The sequence below is a fragment of the Ochotona princeps genome, chromosome 1, assembly GCF_030435755.1.
Source record: "Ochotona princeps isolate mOchPri1 chromosome 1, mOchPri1.hap1, whole genome shotgun sequence".
NCBI classification, from domain to species: domain Eukaryota; kingdom Metazoa; phylum Chordata; class Mammalia; order Lagomorpha; family Ochotonidae; genus Ochotona; species Ochotona princeps.
In genome coordinates this window covers 35,582,878-35,605,985 of record NC_080832.1, presented here as the reverse complement: position 1 = coordinate 35,605,985, position 23,108 = coordinate 35,582,878, and the positions used below count along the sequence as shown (strand labels likewise).

At 37.3% G+C, this 23,108-nt stretch overlaps 1 protein-coding gene across 3 annotated transcripts in view; it reads right to left on the bottom strand.

The window, feature by feature from the left end:
- The window catches only part of THEMIS (thymocyte selection associated), a 218,801-nt gene that overhangs the window by 137,497 nt on the left and 58,196 nt on the right, over window positions 1-23,108 (bottom strand). For all 3 annotated transcript variants that reach the window (XM_058677084.1, XM_058677019.1, XM_058676980.1), the window contains exon 2: window positions 19,955-20,113. In XM_058677084.1, coding sequence (XP_058533067.1) covers window positions 19,955-20,113 — 159 coding nt within the window. The remainder of the gene's footprint in view (window positions 1-19,954; window positions 20,114-23,108) is intronic.

Genomic DNA, 23,108 nt, shown 5'->3' with positions numbered 1-23,108 from the left:
GAATATATAGTAACTGTGAAATTGGAGACTAACATATGTAGATGTGAGGATACAATGTAGTATGCATCTCCACTTACAAAGATGGACTTACAATGAAACTGTTTACAATATCTTGACAATAGGATGCTGGACACTCTGCCATTGTCCATGCCCTCAATGATGAACATATGACTGTGTATGAAGAACTATACTTCAGTAATGATATAGGGGAACTAGGTGGGGAGGGGTTGAATTGGGAAACGAAAGGGAAATCCCAGGCCCTTGGAACTGTATCCTAAAATGATAATAATAAAAAGAAATAAAAAAGATATTACAAATTAGGAGAATCTACAAAAGAAATGGAACATTTCATATATAATAATGAGATAAGCACCTGTTTTGTAGTCCTGAATCCACTCTTTCAGCTTCCTGTCAGTGTGTATCCCAGCAAGCACCTGGCAGACAGCCATACCCACTACCCAGGTGGAAGATCTGTATTGAATTCTACCTCCCTGTTACAAATACAACTTTTATGATCATTGTTCATAAGAACAACATGTTTTTTCCAGGTTTCAGTACAGCTTTTTACAGTTCATGGACTTCCATTTGCATGGAGCAGCCTTTCTGAAACCTCCAGTGTAGCAAAAGCAGTAGTCATTTCTTGGAGCAGGCTATGAAGGTTATTCTTATCAACTTTTTCCTACATTGTACTCCTTCTCTCTTTTCAATATATACATAAATAGGAAGTAATTTTAAAATTAAAATTTCTACTATGTATCATAATATATAAACATTTATATACATAACATGCATCATAATTTTTTCCTAGTCTAAGTTATAGTCTAATTACAGACTTGGAACAAAATATTTTTTCTTCATTTCTAAGATTAGAAGTCTTGGAGTGAAAGTTGCAGTCTAACTGCAAAATTAATCAAAATTAGAGTTATTAAACTATTAGCAACTTAGAATATACCAAACATTTATAAGTATGATACAATTTAGTTTTCCAAACAGAACTACAAGGTAGTCATTTGAAAAATAAAAACACAAATATTTAACACGTGAGGACATGACAATTCAGAGATATTATAAACTATTTCACCACAAACTCATAAGATTTAGAATAGGCCTTCATGTTTTTAAAGCTCAAGGGTTTCATCAGAATAAAATATTCTAACTTTTAATTATTTTTGGAAATCAAAAATTGACCATTATTTCAGTTAACAGTTGTGCTTCAAGGTGGGAGTCTGCCTTCCTTTTGGTAGCAAAAATATGATGAACATTTAAAATTTAACAACATAAGACAATGAATTTTACTGACATTGAAGGCATTGATTAACAATTGTCCCTGTCTTTGTAGGGGAGGTTAAATCCCTTCACCCGGGCATAATATTAGGGAAAGAGTTTAACTGTGCACCCTATCCAAGTTCATGTATTTTATTGCGCTTCCGATCATTTGGTCTTACTTGTGTTTCCAGAATATATTACCATATTTTAAAACAAATTGATTATCATAAAAACGAATAAATGACCAACCATTTCCTGCACTGAAATGATGTGTTAAAAATCATTAAATGCAAACATAATCATAAGTTAACAACAAAAAACGAATGAGTTAGAATTTCTACTATCACTGAAGTTTTCTTTTAACCAAATTAGGAAGAAAATAGGGGGCTGCAGGAGGGAGCGTCTTGCTCAGATGACAATCCCAGCCACCATGTGCTCATGGTGAGCTGGGCCCGGGCCTACCTGGATTCGGGGACTGCTTCCTTTCAGGGTGAGTACACCAAGGGAGGAGTCTCCGGGAGTGGGTGGGTCCTGGGCCCACCCACCGCCCTCATTGGGGGGTGGACGGGATTGGGGTGGGACGCAACCCTGGGCCTGCGGGTTTAAACTTCAGCAGCCGTGAGGCTGCTGGGTGCTGCAGGAGGGAGTGTCTTGCTCGGATTCCAATCCCAGCCACCATGTGCCTGCTGGCCACCCGGCCGGGAAGCTCTAGGGTATTGGTTGTCCAAATTGCTGCTTAGGTAGTTCCAGGCTGATCCCACTGTTTCTGGGATCTGAGTCAATCCTAAAGATTCCCAATACCAGCAACTCTTCCTTTGAAGAACTTCCAATCACTTAAAAATGCTGAGCTGTGAACACCTATCATGCAAAAGATAAGGCTCAGGGCTCGTCTAGCAGGATATTGTTTTGCCTGACATGATGTTGGTTCAGGAGACTGGTCACATTAGGCAGGGCCATAGTATTAACTAGCACTCTAGAACCTTATCCTGGGGTGGACTCTGTGCAGGATCTGTGGGCCACACCCTGTAGAAAGTTTAGCCCCACTGGTAAACCTAAAAGTTTGGGTGGTGATGGACCAAGGAGCCTGCCATCAATCACAGGTAAAAGGGCCTGCAACAGTCTGGACTGGGCAAGGCAGCACCCAAATGTGCATCCTGAATAGGCTGTGGGGTGGGCCAGGCTGCAACATTCACCAGCTCATACAAGGTCAAATGGAAGGACAGAGTACACCGGGCACTGGCCTAAAAACCAATGGCATGTATGTAAACTGGGTCTGAGAGTGGATCAAGTGGAGGAACGTGGTAAACTCCCCTGGTGAGTCATAGCTCTCGCTGGTGAACACGTGGTCCAGATCTGGGGGGTCGGACAAGCAGGGCATAGTAGCTCCGAAAAGTGTAAATTGGTAATGGAACAGAATGTACTGGGCAGGACTGAGCAAACCTTAGCCTACAAGCAGAACTAGAAACCAGCATGGAGCACAGGTCATACCGAGCTAGGCTCTTGCACCTACTGGTCCTCAGAGCAACCACGGGCAGGTGCGTGATTTATGGCTAGGAACAGGCCCAATTGGGGAGGTGAGGGGACACACTAACTGGGTTGAGGTTCCCACCAAGGGTCGTGTGTGTTGGAATGGTGGCTGCGTTCTATCTAGGAAAAGTTGCAGTCACCCGAGGCACTAGTGTGGGCTGGGATTGGATGCACCAGGCCAGTTCAGACCCCAACACCATCTGGTGTCATGGAGAACCAGGGTAGATGTGGGACTGACTAGGCTGGGTCTCAATCCCCTACTGAGTCATGTGTGGGCTATATGTGGGCATGGACGAGCCATGGCTGGGTTGAAACATCCAACAACAAGAACCAGAATGGGGTGAAAGCCAGCCAGGAAAAGCCACTCTTCCTGCTAGGACAGGAGGTGAACTGAATTGGGTTGGCTCAAGGAGCCCCTGGCATGCGTAAAATCTGGCATTGGGAGGGGTTCTGATGGAGGAGCCTGGGCAACTCCTCTGGCAGGACACAGTCCCTGCAGGTAAGCGCAAGAAGCATGATAGGAAACAGCCCAGAATAGGCCATGGAAAGTTTCCCACTGGCACACATTCGGCATGGGTCAGGGGCAGACCAGGCTGAATCAGTTCATGTCATCCACTGGCAAATCCGAACACCAGAACAGAGTGTGGGTCGAGCCAGGTTTGGTCGCGACAAAAACCAGTGCACATTATGGAATGCCAGGGCGCGGTTGCCTGTACTGGATATGAATGCAGCACCCAACCAGCACAAGTGAGATCCAGGAAGGGAGGGACAGAGCTGGCAGGGGGATTAAGGGGCTGGTCCCCTCGCCGGACAGCTACTCCCAATGGAGAGCGTGAGCTGTGATGGGGACAGACCAGACTAAGCAAGGCTATAAAACCTGTGCGCTGCATGTGGACTAGATCAGGGAGAAGCCAGGCTGGGCTGATTATTCCTGCTGGTGCAAGCATAAATTAGAGTGGGTGAGGGATGTTTGGGCTTAGCCGCAGCATCAGCTGGCAGAAGCTGGCACTGGGGACTAATTCTGTCAAGTCAAATCACAGAACCACCTAAAGAGTGCATAAACCGGGACTGAGAGAGACCTGGGAGGGAAAAAGTGGGTTCCCCCTTCTTGGGTCACTACTCTGGCGGGAGGGCATGAAAATTAGGATGGGGGCTGGGGTGGCTAGACAGAGAGGCACTCAACAACAGCCATGAGGGCTGGATGGTTGAGTTGGTTAGATGGAACTAAGCTTTAATACCCATTGACAAGTACAAGAGCCAAATGGGATGGGGGACAGACTGGTCTACTGCTACACATACTGGCAAATCAGCGTAGGGGGCGGGCCTGGTGGGGGTTATTGTGGGTCGCCCCGACTAGGCTGCAGCTCCCACTGGTTGATGTAAGGGCCGAGTATGTGCTGGGCAGAATCAGACTGGACTGCAACACCCATTGGTTCCAGTGCAATTTGGGACTGAAAACAGAACCAACCCAGCAATTGCAACCACCAGCTGATCAGGGTGATGGACTGTGCAGGGCCCTGTGCTTGCTAGAACATACAAGAATCTGGTCTGGGAATACTTCAAAGTTTCTTTGGGGATCTCCCCAGTTGAACTGCTGGACTCAGAACTCTAACCAAGAAAAGACAGAAGACAGAACAGGTCAAACATTCATCTCAGCTATATGTTGGCAGCGAAATATGGGGCAAAGGGAGACCTTATGATGGACCACATCTATCAGTGGATGACCTCATCGAGCGAAACTGGCAGCAATTCATAACTGGAGAACTATTAAAACCACATGAGCACATATCTCAGAGCATGCCCCACATCTGGGACTTAGGGTGGGCGGGAAACCGGGTGGGGTTTCTCCCTCAATATCCCCCTTTACCTCAGATACATGATGGAAATAATATGGACATAATAGTATTACCCACTTCCCTATACCCCCTGAACCATTTTTTTAACCATAATTAACTATGTAAAGATTGTCAACAACAGTACAATAAAATAAATTTAAAAAAAGGAAGAAAATAATGATATTCTAGATTATGAATTTGTTTAAATCTTTCAAATACACTAAGACTGTCAAAATATGAATATTCTTTTATGTTTTTGCCGCTGAGATACAGGTATAGATAAGTCAGATATACATGAACAAGAACACATTATTCTAAATATACATTGTATATTATAATAAGCTAATATATTATGTTTATGTATTTGTATATGTTTATGTATATACATGTTTAAAATATTCGATGAATTGAGGCATGTGAAGAAGATTTGGAGACAAATAATGCTGCATGTATTTTTGTCCACAGATATCTCCTCACCAGTGAAACACAATGTCTCTAACCAATTTTTGTCTCTTGGAAAGAAATCATACTTTGGCCTGCAATTACATTTCTAATCATCCCCATGATATATTTGCATACCTATATTTCTCATTTTTTTCTTTCTGCTTTTTAATCTGGCTACATTACCAAAACAATTCTACTAAGCTATGTTCTGGATATTACCCTAATTCCTGTTTTCACCTGGAAATTCTAGCCCAACTATTGCAATCAATTGTAGATTGAAATAGTGTGCATTAAATGACCAATCAAAGCAAAAAACTCAAGATCTCCTAGCAAAGTATTAGCATATGCAAAAATAATGTCCTAGCTGTGACAAAATTCACCTAATTTCTCATCAAAGTTAGAAGTATTGAACATTATAATCTAGTGATCAAGTCCAACAGTCTTCACAGTAGAGTCTCCAAAATGAGACATAAAGGAAAATGTGGCATAAAGATTTACTAGAGTAGTTTGGAAGAAAGAAGATATATTAAGGATGGAGACCAAGTTTCTTCAATGTTAGGTGAGACTATAAGGCTGAAGAATTTTTATGTTTGAACACTTTTCCGTAAATAATTGATTATAAAGTATCTGTAAAGTTATTAAACTTTCTAATAGTTCTTCAGCAAGAAGCCTTGAAATTTATGCTTACTTCTTCATTTCACTTGTTGCATAGAAGAAAAAAAATGACTCTTACCCAACAATAACTAAGCTTCTTAAAAGAAGTGACTGTAACATCAAATACAATTGAAATATTTAACAAATAACTGACACTTATGTTAGTTATTGGAATCATTTACTACAGCCTAATATCTGTGCCTAAAGCTCCATTAGGTTATCAATATATGGCTGTCTATATTGCTCATGTTAAAACTGCCTTTCTCCCAAGCAGTGAGCTTGAGTAATAGACTCAGGAATTGGGAAGTGGACATTGGAATTTACTCTTTTCTTAAACCTTGGTGAAAACATAGCTCCCTGGGCTCCTCTCAATCCTGCAGAGCGCTGGTATTTCGAGGCATACGAAGGGGCTTCGGACTGCAGATGGCCTCCATGGACCTCAGGGACCCTAAAATCCCTCATTAACTTTGGGTAGAAGGATCTTGAAAACTACCATAGCTTTGCTACTCCTGGTCCTTGAGAAGTCAAAGTTTCAGGTTCCAGACAGAAAGACTGTCCCAGCTGCATAGTAGACTTGTTAAGAGAATGAACTGTTGACTAAGATAGCACTAATTTCAGCTCTAGCCAGAGCTTCTCTGCCAACATAACTAAGATTGAAACGCTCGGGCCTGCAGTCTCCTTTCTGTAAAATGAGGAAAACTATCACCACAGTGATTGAGTTACTACTTGCAAAATTGCTGCAGCACATAGTAAGCAGCAAAAATAAATAAATAAGCAAATAAAAAGAAACCAGCAGAAAAACAGTAGCTGCAATGTTCCTCATTTTATTTCATTTTGGGATTGTAAGCCATTGCAGTTAATTGTAAGGTCACAGTGATTCAAACCTATGGATTTTGATCCAAAGAAAGCAAACTAGATATTCTAACCTAGACCAAATAAGAAACAATGTGTACAGAATCCAGAGCTCAGCATCTAGTAAAGATTGGGCAAAAATTCCCAGTAATGATAATTTCCCCAGCTTCTGGCTGAGTGTTTTGATGTGAAAGTAAGCCTTAGGTGACCTCATCAGGTGGCCAGCCTTCAGAGAAATATTTCCAGGTTTCTTAAAGGACTTGGTCTGACCCCATGCTATGACATATTACCCAGAGTTTAACTACTATAATTTCTTTCCCATAATGAGCAGATTACTATATAGGAAGAATAAAAGATGTAAGCACATTTCAAATGCAAATATTGTGCTGCTCTGGGTTATTCGCAAGGTATACATTATACATAGTGACTGACATTCCCTTGAACAAAAGCAACAGCAAAATGCCTTAGCATTTTTGAAAATGTGTTTTATTCATGACTCTGAAAGGTAGCTGAAGCCAATTGTTGGAGGAGTATACCCTCCCTCTATTTTAATGATCTTAATTTTGCTAATGGAATGTTAGCAGAAAGAGTTTGGGAGCCATGTGGAGCTGATTGTGCTGCTCAGCATTGATGTTGCTTGCAAATTAAATGTACCTAAGTAGCCACCTGTTTATGCTTATGATTATGTAAAGCCCCATATGTTTCCCTCTTGACACATGGGAGGTAAATATTGAAAAAATTATTCTGGTGTGAAGGGTGAAAACAGCAGCAATTCTTCTCTAACTGTCAACATATGCTGTGGTGTTTCCTTATAATGTTGTGCTCCGTCTGACATATTTGCTGATTTTTACCATGCAAATTAAAAAAAAAATCTGCTACCCATGGTTATATAAAGCAATAAAAAGTCAGTTTACACTAAATTCAAATTAGGATGAGGTACAATTTCTGATGTAACCGTAAGTTTTAAATAGATTTCAGAGTTTATGATTTAAGCAGATTTCAATTTGCAAGATAAGGAATACAGATTTATTTTTCTAAATTCTCCAGCAAATAAGAAAGGAAAATTTTCTCTCTAAACACATATTTAGATTCCATATTGCTGGGCAAGAAAACTGATTGCAATAACATGAGTTTGGAAATGTGATCTTGAATCTGTTGCTTGTCACTATCCCAGGAAATACTCTAGGGGAGCAGCTCACGTTCCTCCAACAGCCTTCACCAGAGGACCTGACCTGGCACTTGGTCAACACGAGTCCCTGAATAGTTCTGAAATGAGCTATTTCAGGCATTTGCACGTACCGCTTAGAGAACATGGTCTCAAAATATTCATACACAAGCCAGAGTAGCCTGTGTAAAAGACCAGAGACACTAAACTTGCTTTTGTTGTTGGTCTCTTTAGACATTAGAAATGAACAAAGTGCTATGATCTCTGGTTTCTTCTGAAGAAGGGTTTAAATATTGACCATCCAGCAGCCTCAAGCACAACTATCTCAGACTTCCCAGTGAAGTATTTTAAAAAGCCAACTGAAAATATTAGACAAAAATGAAAACTTACCATGTCCTCAAAACCTACCCACTGCTGCAAAGTCAAAAATACCCCTACATTCCTCATAAAGAAAATAAAGCTGATATAAAAAGAATATTTAAGCTTGCTTATGCTGATCTTATGAAATAGAGGAGCCTTCTAAATATTTTAAAGATGCTAACAATGAGAATAACAATAACTAATAATCATCGAGCACTTGTTACAAAGCATTTGTAGTAAATACTTACTGACCATCTTATTTGACTCACTTAATTCTCACTAGAATTTCAAGAGGTAGTGTTTCCCAACTTTACAGATAGGGCAATTCACAACTGAAGTGCTAAAACATACCCAGGAATTTAGCCTTTTTTTGACTTTGTGTCACATGTGTATACACACATACATCTATGCATATGTATATTCTGTGTCAAAGCTAATTCAGCTCAATTTTATCTTTTTCAAAGTTGATGCGTAACGATATAGAAAAGATTTTTCTGATAATGTTGAAACTCCACTGTATACATTAATTTGAATTTTATTTCTGTCTTTCAACATGGAGCTATGCTTTATATCATGCTTTAAAATGATTTTTTAACAAATAAATATCCAATATGTTATTGTGTTAATCTATACTAATGAATCCAAACTAATTTCAATATAATCACCATACATTTAATTTCTCCTGTTCTTTGTAGATTTCATAGTTAGTACAGTATAATTTTTTAAATGTGATTTGGGTTTCTTTTTTTAAAATTTTTATTCATGTAATTACTTTCCATCATATGGTTTTGTACATGCATGAATTCCCTCCTCCATCTGCCCTTCATCCCTCCTCATTCTTCCCACTACACACCATCCCCCCCATATTGTCACAATAATATAGTCCTTCAGCATCAGTTACAAGTCTAACATTCTGCTGTTTAAGTGTACCATGGCATTGCAGGTATTGGTAATGGTGAAAAATCTATTACCATATTGTCAAGGTATACAGTTTTGTGGGAGTCCCTTTTTTGTTTGGGAGCAGAGATGCATACAGCAATGTATTTTCACTTCCACATATGCTGATCTCCATTACACAGTTCATGGATGTGAAAATATGTTCATACATTTTAACCTATATATCTAGTTATCATGTATTTTGCATGAAGGCTGCCTTGTATCACAGAGAACATACAGTATTTGTCCTTTTCAGATTGGCTTGTTTCACTGAACATAATAGTCTAGTTGAAGCCCTTTTGTTGCAGATGGAAAAATTTCATTCTTTTTAATGGATGAGCAGTATTCCTTGGAGTAGATTCACCTTTGTTTATTTATCTACTCCTCTTTCAATCTAGGTTGTTTCCATGTCTTCAACATTATGGATTTTGCTGCTATAAATATAGTGTTGCAGGTCACTTTCTCATATGCAGATTTCACTTTCAACGGATATATTCCCAGAAGTGGAATTGCTGGGTCATATGGAAGAGTCATTTTCAGTTGGCTTAGCACTTTCAATACTAACTTCCACAGTGGCCGCTGAAGCCTACACTCCTATTAACCAGGAGACAGCAGATTTCCAAATGATAGATTTCCAAATGTAGGCCAATGTAGTTAGGTAGAAGCTCAATGTAGTCTTTATTTCAATTTCACTAATAGAGAGCCCCCCCTTTTTAACTTTTTTATTAGAAAGTCATATTTACAGAGAGCAGAAGAGACAGAAAGAAAGATCTTCCATCCACTGGTTCCTCTCCAAGTGGGCACAATAGCCAGAACTGAGCCAATCTGAAGCCAGGAGCCTCTTCCGGGTCTCACACAAGGCCTTGGGCTGTCCGCTACTGCTTCCCAGGCTACAAACAGGGAGCTGGATGGAAAGTGGAGCAGCTGGGATATGAACCAGCGCCCATATGGGATCCCAGCTCATGCAAGGCAAAGACTTTAGCCACTAGGTAATCACGCCAGGCCCAGTTAGGGAGTTATGAGCATGTTTTCATGTCTGTTATCTGTGTGTATTTGTTATTTTAAATAATGCATGCTCATTTCTTTCACCCATTTCTTCACACCATTGTTAGTTTTGCTACTGTTGAGTTTCTGAAGTTCTTTCTAAGTCCTGGTTATTACTGGACATATATTTAGTCTTTGTAATACTGAATCACTTTCCACATTTTTGAAAAGAAATGTGTTTCAGAGAGGGAGAGACAAAGAGATTTTGTTCCTACTTGTTCACTCCCCCAAAAGTTATAATAGTCAAAAGTGGATCAGGCTGCAAGCAGTAGTCAGAAACTCCCTCAGGGTTTTTCACATGGATGACAGAGGCCCAAGTATTTGGGCCACCTTCTGTAGCATTCTCAGAATGTTAGTATGGATGAGTATTGGGGGTGAAACCATCAGGATTCAAATCAGCACATTGATATGGGACTCCAGTGTTATAAGTGGCAGTAGCCACATTTTTATACTAAATTTTTTCTTTTTTAAAAAATGTTCAGTATAGATGAAGTTACAAATTGACTTCTGCAGAGTATTATTTCTTTATGATCTCTCACTGTATTTGTAAATCTGAAAGTTGTTCAAATACAGACTGAACAGTTCTACTTAAAATGCAACCTTTGAATCAATTTCAAATTTCTATTGCTATGTGATGCAATACTGATGATTGATTTGATCTATCATTTTATACATTAATAATAGCAATGGCAAATTATTAACTAATTCTTCTAATAACCCCTGACACATAGCACTAATTTCATCAAATAGAAAATAATCTATATAAGTCTATTTCTGAGATATAAAAATTCTGAATTATATGGGCAGTAGAGTTAAGTGGTCATTAAAGCTAGTAATTCTATTATTGAAATAATTTATTAGGTGCTAATGTTGTGCAGGTAAAAATCACTGTAGAGGTCATTCTGCCTGTGACTCAGCACTGCATATGGGTGACATTTGGGGGCCCTGCCGCTCCATTTCCAATCCACTTCCCTGTTAACAGCCTTGCAGAAGCTGGTTCAAGTACCTCTTCCTATTCTACCCATGTGGGAGACCTATTTGAATATCAGGCTCCTGGCTTTCCCTGGAGACACAGGCCATTGGAGCCATCCGGGAAGCATACCAGTGGATGGAAAGTCTCAATTTCTCCTTCTCTCTGTAACTCTGACATTCAAATAAATAAATAAAATAAATAAATAAATCCTTTAAACTAGTGTATAGATTCAGCTTTTAATTTTCTGTAAATGACATACAGCACCATGTATTTTTGTGCTATTTATATAATGTAGCACTATTTATATGATATTGATACCAATGCTTTAATAGTGAGAGGACAAGTAAAATCTCATTATTGTATTTTTAAAATATTTGCTTCAATAGCTTCCCTTGCTATTCTCCCAACAAATTTGAGATTTTCCCAAGAGCCAAATAAAATCATTATACCTTGAAAATTATATTTTCATTGTTTTAAATACAAATCTGTTCATATGCAATTGATACATTTATTTTCTAATTCAAGAACTTACATATATTCAGTTTTAATTAAGTACAAATTTCTAATTTTCTTTAAGTAAAAAAGTATGAGTTTAACTGCATAGTCTTGCCCTCTTTTGTATAAAGGTTTACCTACATATTTTGTTTTTCAGCTTTGTTTTCATCTTGTTATCTTACCAAATTTCTCAATCTGTATACCCAGCAAAACCAATAGAATCAAATGAAACTAAAACTTGCTTAAGTTACTGAGAAATTTGGTAAGATGACACAGCATCAAGCTTTAATTTTTTAAAATTTTATTTAATTCTATTGGTTTTTCTGAGTGATCTTATCAGAATAGAAAGATCATGACTTCATTTCTTGAAATCTCATTATTTCTGTTATACTTAGTATTCTAGAACAGTGTTAAATAAAATTCAACACAAGTATCATTGTTAAGAACAACGCTCTGTTTTTGTATGACTCACTGAGGTCTTTGTGCTTATACCTGAATCTGTTTGCTACGTGATCTTTTGCTACACTGATACCAGACCCTGTCATTTTCTTGAATGTTACAGGTTTTAGATTTCATAGTTGAAAAAACAATTAGGAAAGAATATGAAAAGCCATAGAAATGATTACATACAACACAATTCCACAAACCCAAAGGGACAATAAAAGATCAGCGGTTACAAGAAGTTAGTTTTGGAGGGAGGAACAAATGGCAAAAGCACAGACATGTGTAGGCCAGTGAAACTGCTGCATATGGTAACATAATGGCTCGAACAGTGAGAACATGGCACTGCACGTATGTCAAAACCCATAGAATGAACTACGCAAACAGTGTAACAACATGAAAGTCAAATGACAATGATTGTCATTGTAAGCTTATTGATCCTAACAAATGTAATACTCTAAAAGGGGCTGTGTGGAAGAATCTGTGGAGTTGGAGGTCTTTCAGATAGGAAAGAACTTGCCATACTTTCTGTTACATTTTGCTGTTACTCTAATCCTTTCTTTCCTTTTCTTTTCTCTTTCTTCCCTTTCTTTTCTTTCTTTCTTTTTCTTTCTTTTTACTTGACAGACAGATTTACAGATCCCAGAGACAAATCTTCCATTTAATGGCTGGAACAGCCAGAGCCTAGCTGATTCAGGTGTCCCACATGAACACAGGACCCAAGAACTTGAGCCATCCTTGGCTGTTTCCCAGTCCGTAAGCAGAGAGCTGGATCAGAAGTGGAGCAGCTGGGACTAACACGGGCGCCCATATGGGATCACAGCACTACACACAGAGGATTAGTCTGTTGAGCCACCATGATGGGTCCTCACCATGAATCTAATCTTCTCTGAAAGCCAGTCTACTTTTATAAATAGCAGGGAATGCACTTTGGTTGAACAGGCAAAAGTTTTAACTCCCAGAGATGCCACTTTGTACAAATTGCAATGTACTCTATCAATTTTTATGTATAAAAGTAATGTTATCTATCAATTTTCAGTTAAGATTCAAGAAACTGAAGATCTGAGTAAACAGTATTTTAGTAGATATCTTTTGCTTGATGAGAATCTTTACATGGTGAGCACAATGCGGCCACATCACAAAGTGACCATAGCAGAATTATACATGTAGAAAAGATGATAATGCAAGAAAAGGGTGTTATGGTATAGATTTTAAAAGATACATGTTAAACATTAATGGCATTTTAATGAAAGAATCTCAACTGAATTTGCACTATAGTAATGCAACAAGGTGGAGGAATCCATCATGGGGGGAGAGTTTGGGGAGTGGTGGGGGGAATCCCAGTGCCTATAAAACTGTGTCACATAATGCAATGTAATAAAAAAAATTAATGGCATTTTAAAAAACTTGTATACAAGTGCTGATTTTAGAAATGCTATTTTCAAATGGTTTTTCAGACAATTTTGGTCTGATGCCAAACATAAATAAATGAGTCAAATAATCACAACCCAGGTCTGCAATATATATCTTTGCTTTCCAAACAATACGCTTGCTAGATTTCCAAAGATAAGATCTCAGTGAAGTGATTTGATCATGTCTACTTCATGTCAACTATTTCACATTTTTTTTTTGCCCAATTTTTGGCATCTCCCTTCTTTGGCTAGGAAAGTATTGTGTATAACAGGCACAGCTGCATTTATTTTGCTTAAGTGGGCACAGTGGGGTAGAGTTGCCTCTAGAGAAACTGACCCAGAAATTTGAAAGAATTGCCCTTGATTCCTTGGAAAGCAAGTTATCTAAAAGGCAGGGAGCTCAGTGTGGGGTCTCTCTGAATCATGTTTCAGCCAGATGGAAAAACAGTTGCAAATTCTGCCTTTTATCTTGCTTCTTTTAACAAAAGCCCTCCCAAAAACTAAAGATAAATCATTCATCATAGAGCTGTGAATACATCTCAAATAGCTTTTGTATAACCATTTTCTTCTTGTCCTTTTAGAAACTGGTATTTAGTCACCTAAAAATTAGCCACAATAAGTAACATGATGAAAGATGAAAACAATAGTTGTTTTAGTCATAGACAAAAATCCAATGAAAAGAAACAATGGCATAATCCATGTTGAAAAATGTTAATGTATTAGGTATTTTCATACTCAGGTATTAAGAACAGACTTCGTACATTTTAATGACTTAACTTTAATTTGATTATTGTGGAAGCAGTTAACTACTAATTCAATTTATGTCGTTGATTATTCCTGATTTTTTTTATATTCACATTTATAATAAAAAATTTTAAAAGCTTCTTGCTTAGGATCACAAGCCACCAAAGAATTGCAAATTTTTTTAAATGAGGTTTTACACACCCCAGTTAGAATAGCTATCACCCAAAAATCAAAACCAAAAAGTGCTGGCAGATACGTCGCCCTAAGTCCCTGTTGTAAGAGTGTAATCTGGTTTGAAAGCAATATGGAGATTCCTCAGAAATCTGAAAATAGATCTATCATGTGACCCAATCATTCCACTCCAAGAAATGTACTGAAATGAAATGAAATCAGCATATGAGTTATCCTAAAATTTACTGAAGCTCAGTTCATAGGAGCTAAGGTATGGAATAAATCCAAATGGCCATCGACTGATGCCTAATTAAAGAAAATGTGGTATATAGAGACATTATGGAATAGTACTCAGTCATGATAAAGAACAAAATTCTGTCTTTTGTAACAAAATGGATACAACTGAAGATTTTTATGCATGGTGAAAGAAGCCAGTGCCAAAATGAAAAACATCACATTTTCCTGATATAGGTTAACTAATATAAAATTCCCATGTCATAATATTTTTGAGTGGCAATAATTCAGATCTTTTTTCAGCATTACAATGCATATATTATACAGTAAGAAATTTACAAAGAAAGCCACATATTCAGGATATTTGTAGACTGTTATTATGGTAGTAAAGTGGGCTGACAACAAGACCATCTCATCCCTTTACTTTATTAAGCAGCAAGAGCTTCAAAGCAGCGACTGGGACCACAGACACAATTTAGAACCATGTTCTTCAATACAGATTGAACACTTGAAATATGGCTATCTGAAATTTGTACAGCCAGAAATTACATGTGGTAAGTGGGACATACATATTATATTTTTTTAATTTAACATGAGAAGAATGTAAACTATCTCAATAACTTGTATATGAACCAGTTATTCAAAAGAAAATATTTTAGATGGATACTTATAGTACTAATTAATGCGCCATAGTCATTCTCTGTTTAACTTTCTTACTTAACTCTGTTAGGTGACCTTGAAGACAGATTCCAGTTCTCCTGTCCTCTCTGCCTGCAATTTTGTTGGTTCGTACAAGTAAAGAAGAAATGGTAGAGTATCATTACTCAGATTAGTTCATAAGAGATCATGATGTCATTTGTGGGTTTTCTGTCACACTCAGGTCACCCTGTTGTGATCACCATGGGTCAATGAACTGAGACCTTCAAAAACAGCCACCGGCAGTAACATAGAAATGAATCCTCCCCTACCAGCCAAACCTTTAGGAACACTGTGCCAGGATGATACCACAAAAAAAGACTCCAGGCTTTTTGACTGTCAGAAGGCATATGAGAAATACATGTTTGTTGTCTTAAATTTAGGAGTAATTTTCTCTGCAGTGAAATATAACTAATAATGAGGCTGCCAGAATATCGAAAGTCACGTATTCTTCTCATATTTTGACTATAGAACAGTACCAGGGCAGGGTCAACATATCTATTTACTATGACTTTCAGCAAGTAACCTGGCATCTCAATGACTGATTTCTCATCTATAAAATGTAAATTCAATTAATATCCTGTAGTTAAATAAAACATTAAGTAAAGTTTCTTAAACATCATTAGCATATTCATTTGGGGCTGTGACATGGATTGGTGTAGCGTACTGGAGGATATAGTCCACTTGTCAGCTTCACTACACTTCTACATACCTGTCCTCAGAAATAAATCCTATCGTGTTATCAATGTCATACTGTGGTTTAAAAATTCAAACAGAAAGATTTCTTTGATCTAGCCTTGTCATTTTACCTGTGGTTTTACAGATGCAACCATGGTGTTTCTAGAACACAGTTTAGAGAAACTAGATATAAACTTAGTGTTTGACAAAAAAAAATCTGTGAAACACAAAGATGTACTGAAACAGTGTATTTCAAGATATTTCTCATGACTGAAAAGAAGACATTTATTATTCATGCTTTATAGCACAGAAAATGAGGAACAAATTTTTCCAGGAGGTAATACAGAAATTCGGAACTTCATCATAAACTAAACATCACGTGATTTATCAGAGAATACATTTATTATTCATGCTTTATAACACAGAAAATGAGGAACAAATTTTTCCAGGAGGTAATAAAGAAATTTGGAACTTCATCATAAACTAAACATCACGTGATTTACCAATCTACAGAAATAGTGCAATCAACAAAAAAGTAGCATGATATATTTTAGCTGTGTTTGGCAAGAATCGTATGTTCTGTAGCTCCCAAAAAGGCTCAAATAACAGAGCTGTCTTTTAAAAGAACAAATTATGCGTGCTTCTAAAGCATTTTGCTTTTTCCTACAGAGAACTGGAATGATAGCTTTTTATTTCTTTAAATATATTTGGATGTGTTTTGAAGTGACAAGATAAAGACATTAAAACATGATGTTATATATCACTCACAACCAAAAATATATAACGGAAGCTTAGTACCCCACTCATACTTCAACCAAAAACCAGCTTCTGATTTGTCCCCTAAAAAATGTCTTGGTCAAATCCTTGCAAAAATAAAAACATGGGGGATTACATCAAGTTAAGAAGCTTCTGAACAGAAAAGGAAACAAGTAGCCAAATCATGAGGTAACTGACAAAACGAGGGAAAATATTTTAAACTATGCATCTCACAGGGATTGTTATTCAGAATATCTAACAAGTTTAAGAAACTCAGCAACAACAACAAAAATAGTCTCGTTAGGAAATTGCAAAAGGATATGAAGATGAGTTTTCTCAAAGAACGCAATACAAACGCCAACAGACGCAGTAAAATAACGCTCATGATAACTAGCCATCAGGGAAATACAAATAAAAAGCACAGTGAGCTATCATCTCACCAAAGCAGGAGGTTAGAATGGCTACCACCCCCTTCCCCAAACGTTGGTGTCGTTATGGAGAAAAAGTAGTGTAACACATTGTTGGTGGAAATGCAGATTGGTGCAGCAGTTAAGGAAGACAATGTGGATATTTCCCTGAAAACAAATATATCTGCTATATGACCCAGCTATTTTACTCCTGGAGATAGCCAAAAGAAATAAGCTCACAACATGAATATGCTATTTGTACTTCCATGTTTATAGTAGCTGAATTCACAATAGCATAGATATAGGAGCAATCTTGATTTCCACTAAAAGACGATTGCATAAAAAATGTTGTGTAGATACATGATGGAATATTTTTAATTAGCCATAAAAGACAGCTGTGACCAAATGAACAGGTCTTTATGCTGAATGAAATTATCCAGACCCAGAGAGACAAGCCACATATTTTCTCTTATATTGTAGAAGCTAATACACACACACACACACACACACACACACACGAAAAAGCAAGTTTGTATGACATCCTAAAAATATGTCAATAAATAACATTCAGACTCTGCAATAAGCAATCTTTTGATTGATTAAATAGAGAAGCTAGGTAGACAAGTATATACATAAGCTCAATTACAAGAAAAATATAATAAATGTGATGAGTGAGACATAAAAGACTATAATGATTCAAAAAGGGAGTTGTTAGACTCAGCTGGAGTACTTAGGAAAGGTTTCTAATAAAGCCATCATCCTCAGTTTGGGCTGATCCCTGGTATCAACCTTGCAGCTTTTAGAAATCTTGGTGACCAGGTTTCATCCCAGACCAAATAAATCAGAAGACATATGATAGCGGCCTGGGCATCAATATTTTTTAAGATCACTGGATGATTTCAATGTGTAGTTGAGTTTGAGAACCATTATTGTAAATGACAGGAGTAATGAAGAAATAGAACTGAACAATGTGAAAGTTTTCAAATCAAAGGAATATTACAAATTGTTGCTGATATATTTTTATTTTCCAGGAATCATCAACTATCACATTCTGTGAAAAGCTTTACCTGATAAAGAGAGAGCTTTAATTATCTTAATAATAGTAAAAGCAGATACTATTTGAAATCCCTTGCTACCTGCCAAATAACACTCTAATCTCTTTAACCGAACTGTATTTCAGTACTTACTGGTCATGATAACACTAGGAGAGTGAAAACTGAAATATAGTGACTACAGAATTCAAAGTTGAGTTTGAAGTTATTTATTAAGTCTCCTATAGAACTTAACAATACCTCAAACATACCATGAAACATGTTGAATCATAAATAATTATAAGATGTTCTCTTCAGCTACCAATTTTTCATTCAATGTATAATTATGTAGCATATTATACTGAAAATGTACTTGGTACTAGAAATATGAAGTTTTGTATGTGATTTCATCTACCAGGGAGTTTCAGATTAGGCTGAGGTAAACAAACTAAATTTAACAGGAAAAAATCTTATGAGCCACTCATTTTTATAAATAAAGTTCTATTTTATCAGTTCATGCACAATCTCTAGCTGTTTTCAATATATAATGTCAGAGTTCAGTGGTTGTAACATTGTCCATCTGGCTGCAAGGACTAAAATATTTACAAACAGGCTCTTCACAAGAAAAATTTACCAACCTCTGATCCTTAGAACAGGACAGAAAAAGGAAAGAATAAATGACTGCCCAAAAAGGTACATTCTATAGTGCCCCAAATACTACAACATAAAAGAGAGATATCTAGAGCCCAGCACAGTGGCCTAGCAGCTAAATTCCCCATCTTGAACGCTCCAGGATCCAATATGGGCGCAGCCCCTCTTCCCATCCAGCTCCCTACTTGTGGCCTGGGAAAGCAGTGGAGGACTACCCAAAACCTTGACCCTGCACCTGCGTGGGAGACCCAGAAGAACTCCTGGATCCCGCCTTTGGATCAGTGCAGCTCTGGCCATTGTGGTTACTTGAGGAGTAACAGAAGATCTTCCTCTCTCTCTCTCATAGATAGATAGATAGATAGATAGATAGATAGATAGATAGATAGATCTTTGTAATAAAAATAAATAAATATTTTTTAAAAACAGAGAGATATCTAGAGTACAATAAAGGTGAGCAAAAGTTTCTAGGTAGTGTGATATTTGATCTGTTTGGAGCTCTGGGTGCAATTAATGAGATAAAGAAGAGTCAGACTTCCAGTAGATCAGTAGGAACAATAATTTATCAAAGGCACTGTAGTAACAGCATGTAGAAACCAAAAGTAGACACATTTTAGTTATGTTAGCCACTTGTGTACAGCTTATAAAAATATAGCTCTGATAAGCTGATCTCATTAGCATTCAGTGATGCATAGTTTGAACTCAACATATTTTCTGATAAAAGAAATTTATTTCTTTTTAAAATTATTTTTATTATTTTCCATCATAAGGGTTCCACCCTCCTTCCTCATTTTTCTCTCCCCAGTTTCTCTCCCATCATTTTTCCCATATTCTTACAGTAGTATAGTCCTTTAGTACAGTTAAAAGATTAACATTCTGCTATTGAAGTACATCGTGGAATTTTAGCTATAAGTAAAGATAGAAAATATAGTATCATATTGTCAAGATATCTTTAACCGCATCTCTACTCCCTAATAAAAAGAGGACTCCCAGAAATTTAATTCTTAAGGTATGTTTATTTCAAAATCTAGAAAATACTTGCAATCTCTTTAGTTCTTAAAGAGACTCAGCCGTAAGAATTTTTTTCACCACGAAAAGCTGTCACTTTGCATTATTTTCACTTGTGCAGATGTATGTAACTACTAACAGTATAGTTTCCTGAATGAGAGACAATAGCAACTGTACCTGGGAAATTCATAGGCAGCTCAAATGAATCTGGAGACTTGCAGCCTTCAATAGGTTCACAAATTTCAGCTATGATCTTCTTAATTTTGAGACCAATAATTTTAATCACATCTCCCGTTGCCAAACAACATTCATTTCCAAACATTTCATAAATGGAGCCTGTGGGGTGGGGGGGAGAAAAAGGAAAATAGCTTTCAAAAAAATTATTACAAAGTGAAAACTAAATCTAGTGTGTAAAATTTCAGATAAACGTTTATACTCAGTACCTTTCTTTAGCTACGTATGGAGGCTGAATTTAATGAAGTCTGGTAAAGAGTTTAGAGCACAACAGAAAAAATATTAGATTTTCACTCCATCCATTCGGAAAGCAAAAACACTTCCTTTATTACTATAAATTGAATTCATGTTTTCCAAACACTTATAGCTCATCTCTCTAAGGTCAACCTACAAACATGTCTTCTGCTGCTAAAATTTATGATCAGTTTTTTTCTGGGTCACTGAATTAGGCTCATACACAACAATGATAAAAGTAAGTACCAAAAGTAAGGTGCAATGCAGTCCAAGATCTGAAGAACTGCTCAGGAGAGCCTTATTTATGTATTTATTTGATGTGGTTCCCTTCATATCATGAATATAAGACTTTTCCCACTTTTGTCTCTTGGTTTTTAGTAAACTGGAAACAAAACATGATATTTCTATGGCAATAAGGGGCAAACCAAGCCAGATAAAGGCAACCTCATTTAGTTTATGATTCTGTCTCCTTCCTGAGGAACTCTTAAACATAAATGTGAAAGCTAAACTTTTCATTCATTAAATTTACTTTTATTTTTTAAAAAAAATCCATCCTTTTGTTCATGGGTAGTGAGCAACGAAAGAATCAGAAGATGACAACAGGAAAGAAAAAGGCAAACAGTGTCAATCATCTACTTGTAAAAAGGAAACAACAGGCCGGGCGCGATGACTTAACAGCTAAAGTCCGTGCCTTGCGTGCGCTGTGATCCCATGTTGATGCCGGTTCTAATTCTGGCAGTCCTGATTCCCATCCAGCTCCCTACTTGTGGCCTGGGAAAGCAGTGGAGGCAGCTCAAAACCTTGGGATCCTGCACCGGCGTGGGAGACCCAGAAGAGGCGCCAGGCCATTGAGGCCACTTGGGGAAGTGAATCAGCAGACAAAAGATCTTCCTCTCTGTCTCTCATTGTTTCTGTGTATCTGTCTTTCCAATAAAAATAAATAATTTTTTTTAAAAAAGGAAACAACTCAAGACTATCTCTGGCATATTCTTTCTTTACAACTGAACAGTCAACTAGAGACAGATATAAACAAAACAAAAGAACTTTAAGTTATTTGATGAGGCTTTTAAAACTTTACTTTTAAAATGCTTTATATCCTTTTATTGCACTAAATATAAATGCAGGAGCAAAAAGTTCTAGAGCATTCCAAGATCAAACAAGATTGAGCGCGTTCAGGGTGGTATGGGGCCATAGACATAGAACATTCGCAGAATAATTCGAGTAGGTTTAGTGTAGGGACAGTTTATTTATTGGCACAACCAGTTCTAGGCAACCAGCAACCCCCTTCAAAAACAACAAAATTCCTATGATCCACAACCCAGCAGAAGCCAGAGGACAGGAAAGACATTGGTGCCTCTACAGAAATAAATTTCGCAGGCAAAGTAGAAGGAATGATATCCATCACTCAGTGAGTGAAGAGTGCTTTCGCAGACATGCTAATCTGTTCCCTGGGCTGAGTAACACATCCATGACATCCTCCTTTTTCCAAACCATTCCTTGCCCACATATGAGTCCGTGTTTATATCCTCCTTAATTCTTCTTCTTTTTTTTTTCTTCATGATACAGTTCCATAGGCCGAGGGATTTCCATTCCTACTCTTCCCAATTGCCTTCCCCCACACACTGTTTTCCCCTATAGTATTACAATAATATAGCCCTTCTGCAACAGTCACAAGTCCAGCACTCTGCTATTCAAGTGTATCATGACATTATAGGTATAGACATCAAATACATAGAGTTAACAGCAAGTTCAAATAATTTATAGAACAAATTAAGATAATAAAAAATTACTTGAAAATCCACTGTCCAACTGTATCCCAATGGATACAACACATTCTCTGCTATGACTCTCATTTAACAAATTAATTACACACTAATATTTTATATCTTCAGTATTATCTCACCCTGTACCTAACTTTTGTGAATATGGCTTTTATCACTTCCATTTGAATTTGATTTTATGAGAGAAAATATAACAGATTTTTTTGTGCAACAAGTCAACTTCCCTTTAGTCATTCAGTAAATTTAAATAAAATGTTACTTATGTATCAGGCATTATGATTGGCAGTAGGTATAAGAGATAAAATGCATAATCTCTTTTCCTCACAAGGACTGTCTTACAGAGACTAGATAGGCAAGCAGACTATTGCAAGCGATTATGAAAAAGTTATAAAATAGGAACTATAAGGCATTGTGGGAACATGTCAGATACATTTCGTTAGGTAAGTATATGGCAAAGAGATTAGAGAAGGAAGCCTGGAGGAGATGAAAGCATAACTGAACTTTATAAGTAAACAAAGTATCAAGATGCTAGGACAGGCAGAGAAAACAGGAATGATAAGGTACTGAGATGTGAAAAAAATCTGATATACCCTGGAAACTTTCAGTGGATTGCTCTATCTAAAATCTAATCTAAGGATAGTCATATGGCAGAGCAGTTAAGCTGCCACAATAATGCAGGACCTGATTTGTGTCCCTGGATTTTTGTTCGTTTGTTTGTTTCTTTCTTTCTAAGTCAGCTTCCTGCTAATGTGAACCCTGGGAGCTAGCAGTTGATGGCTCAAGTACTTTGATCCTTGCCACCTACATAGCAGAACTATATGAAGTTCTGGGATCCTGCATGTAGCCTGACCCAGTTCTGGTGACTGTGTGCATAGGGGGAGTTAATCAGGAGATGGAACAATAATCTGTGTGTTTGCCTCCTTTTCAAACTAATGAAATAAATAAATAATTAAATACGTATTATATACAATCTAAATAAATGACAGATGTGAACAAGGATTTTAGAAAGGTGGAGGAGGCCCACAATCACAGAGTACTCATGAAATCGCCAGTAAACAAAAACTATTTATAGTCAGAAGTAA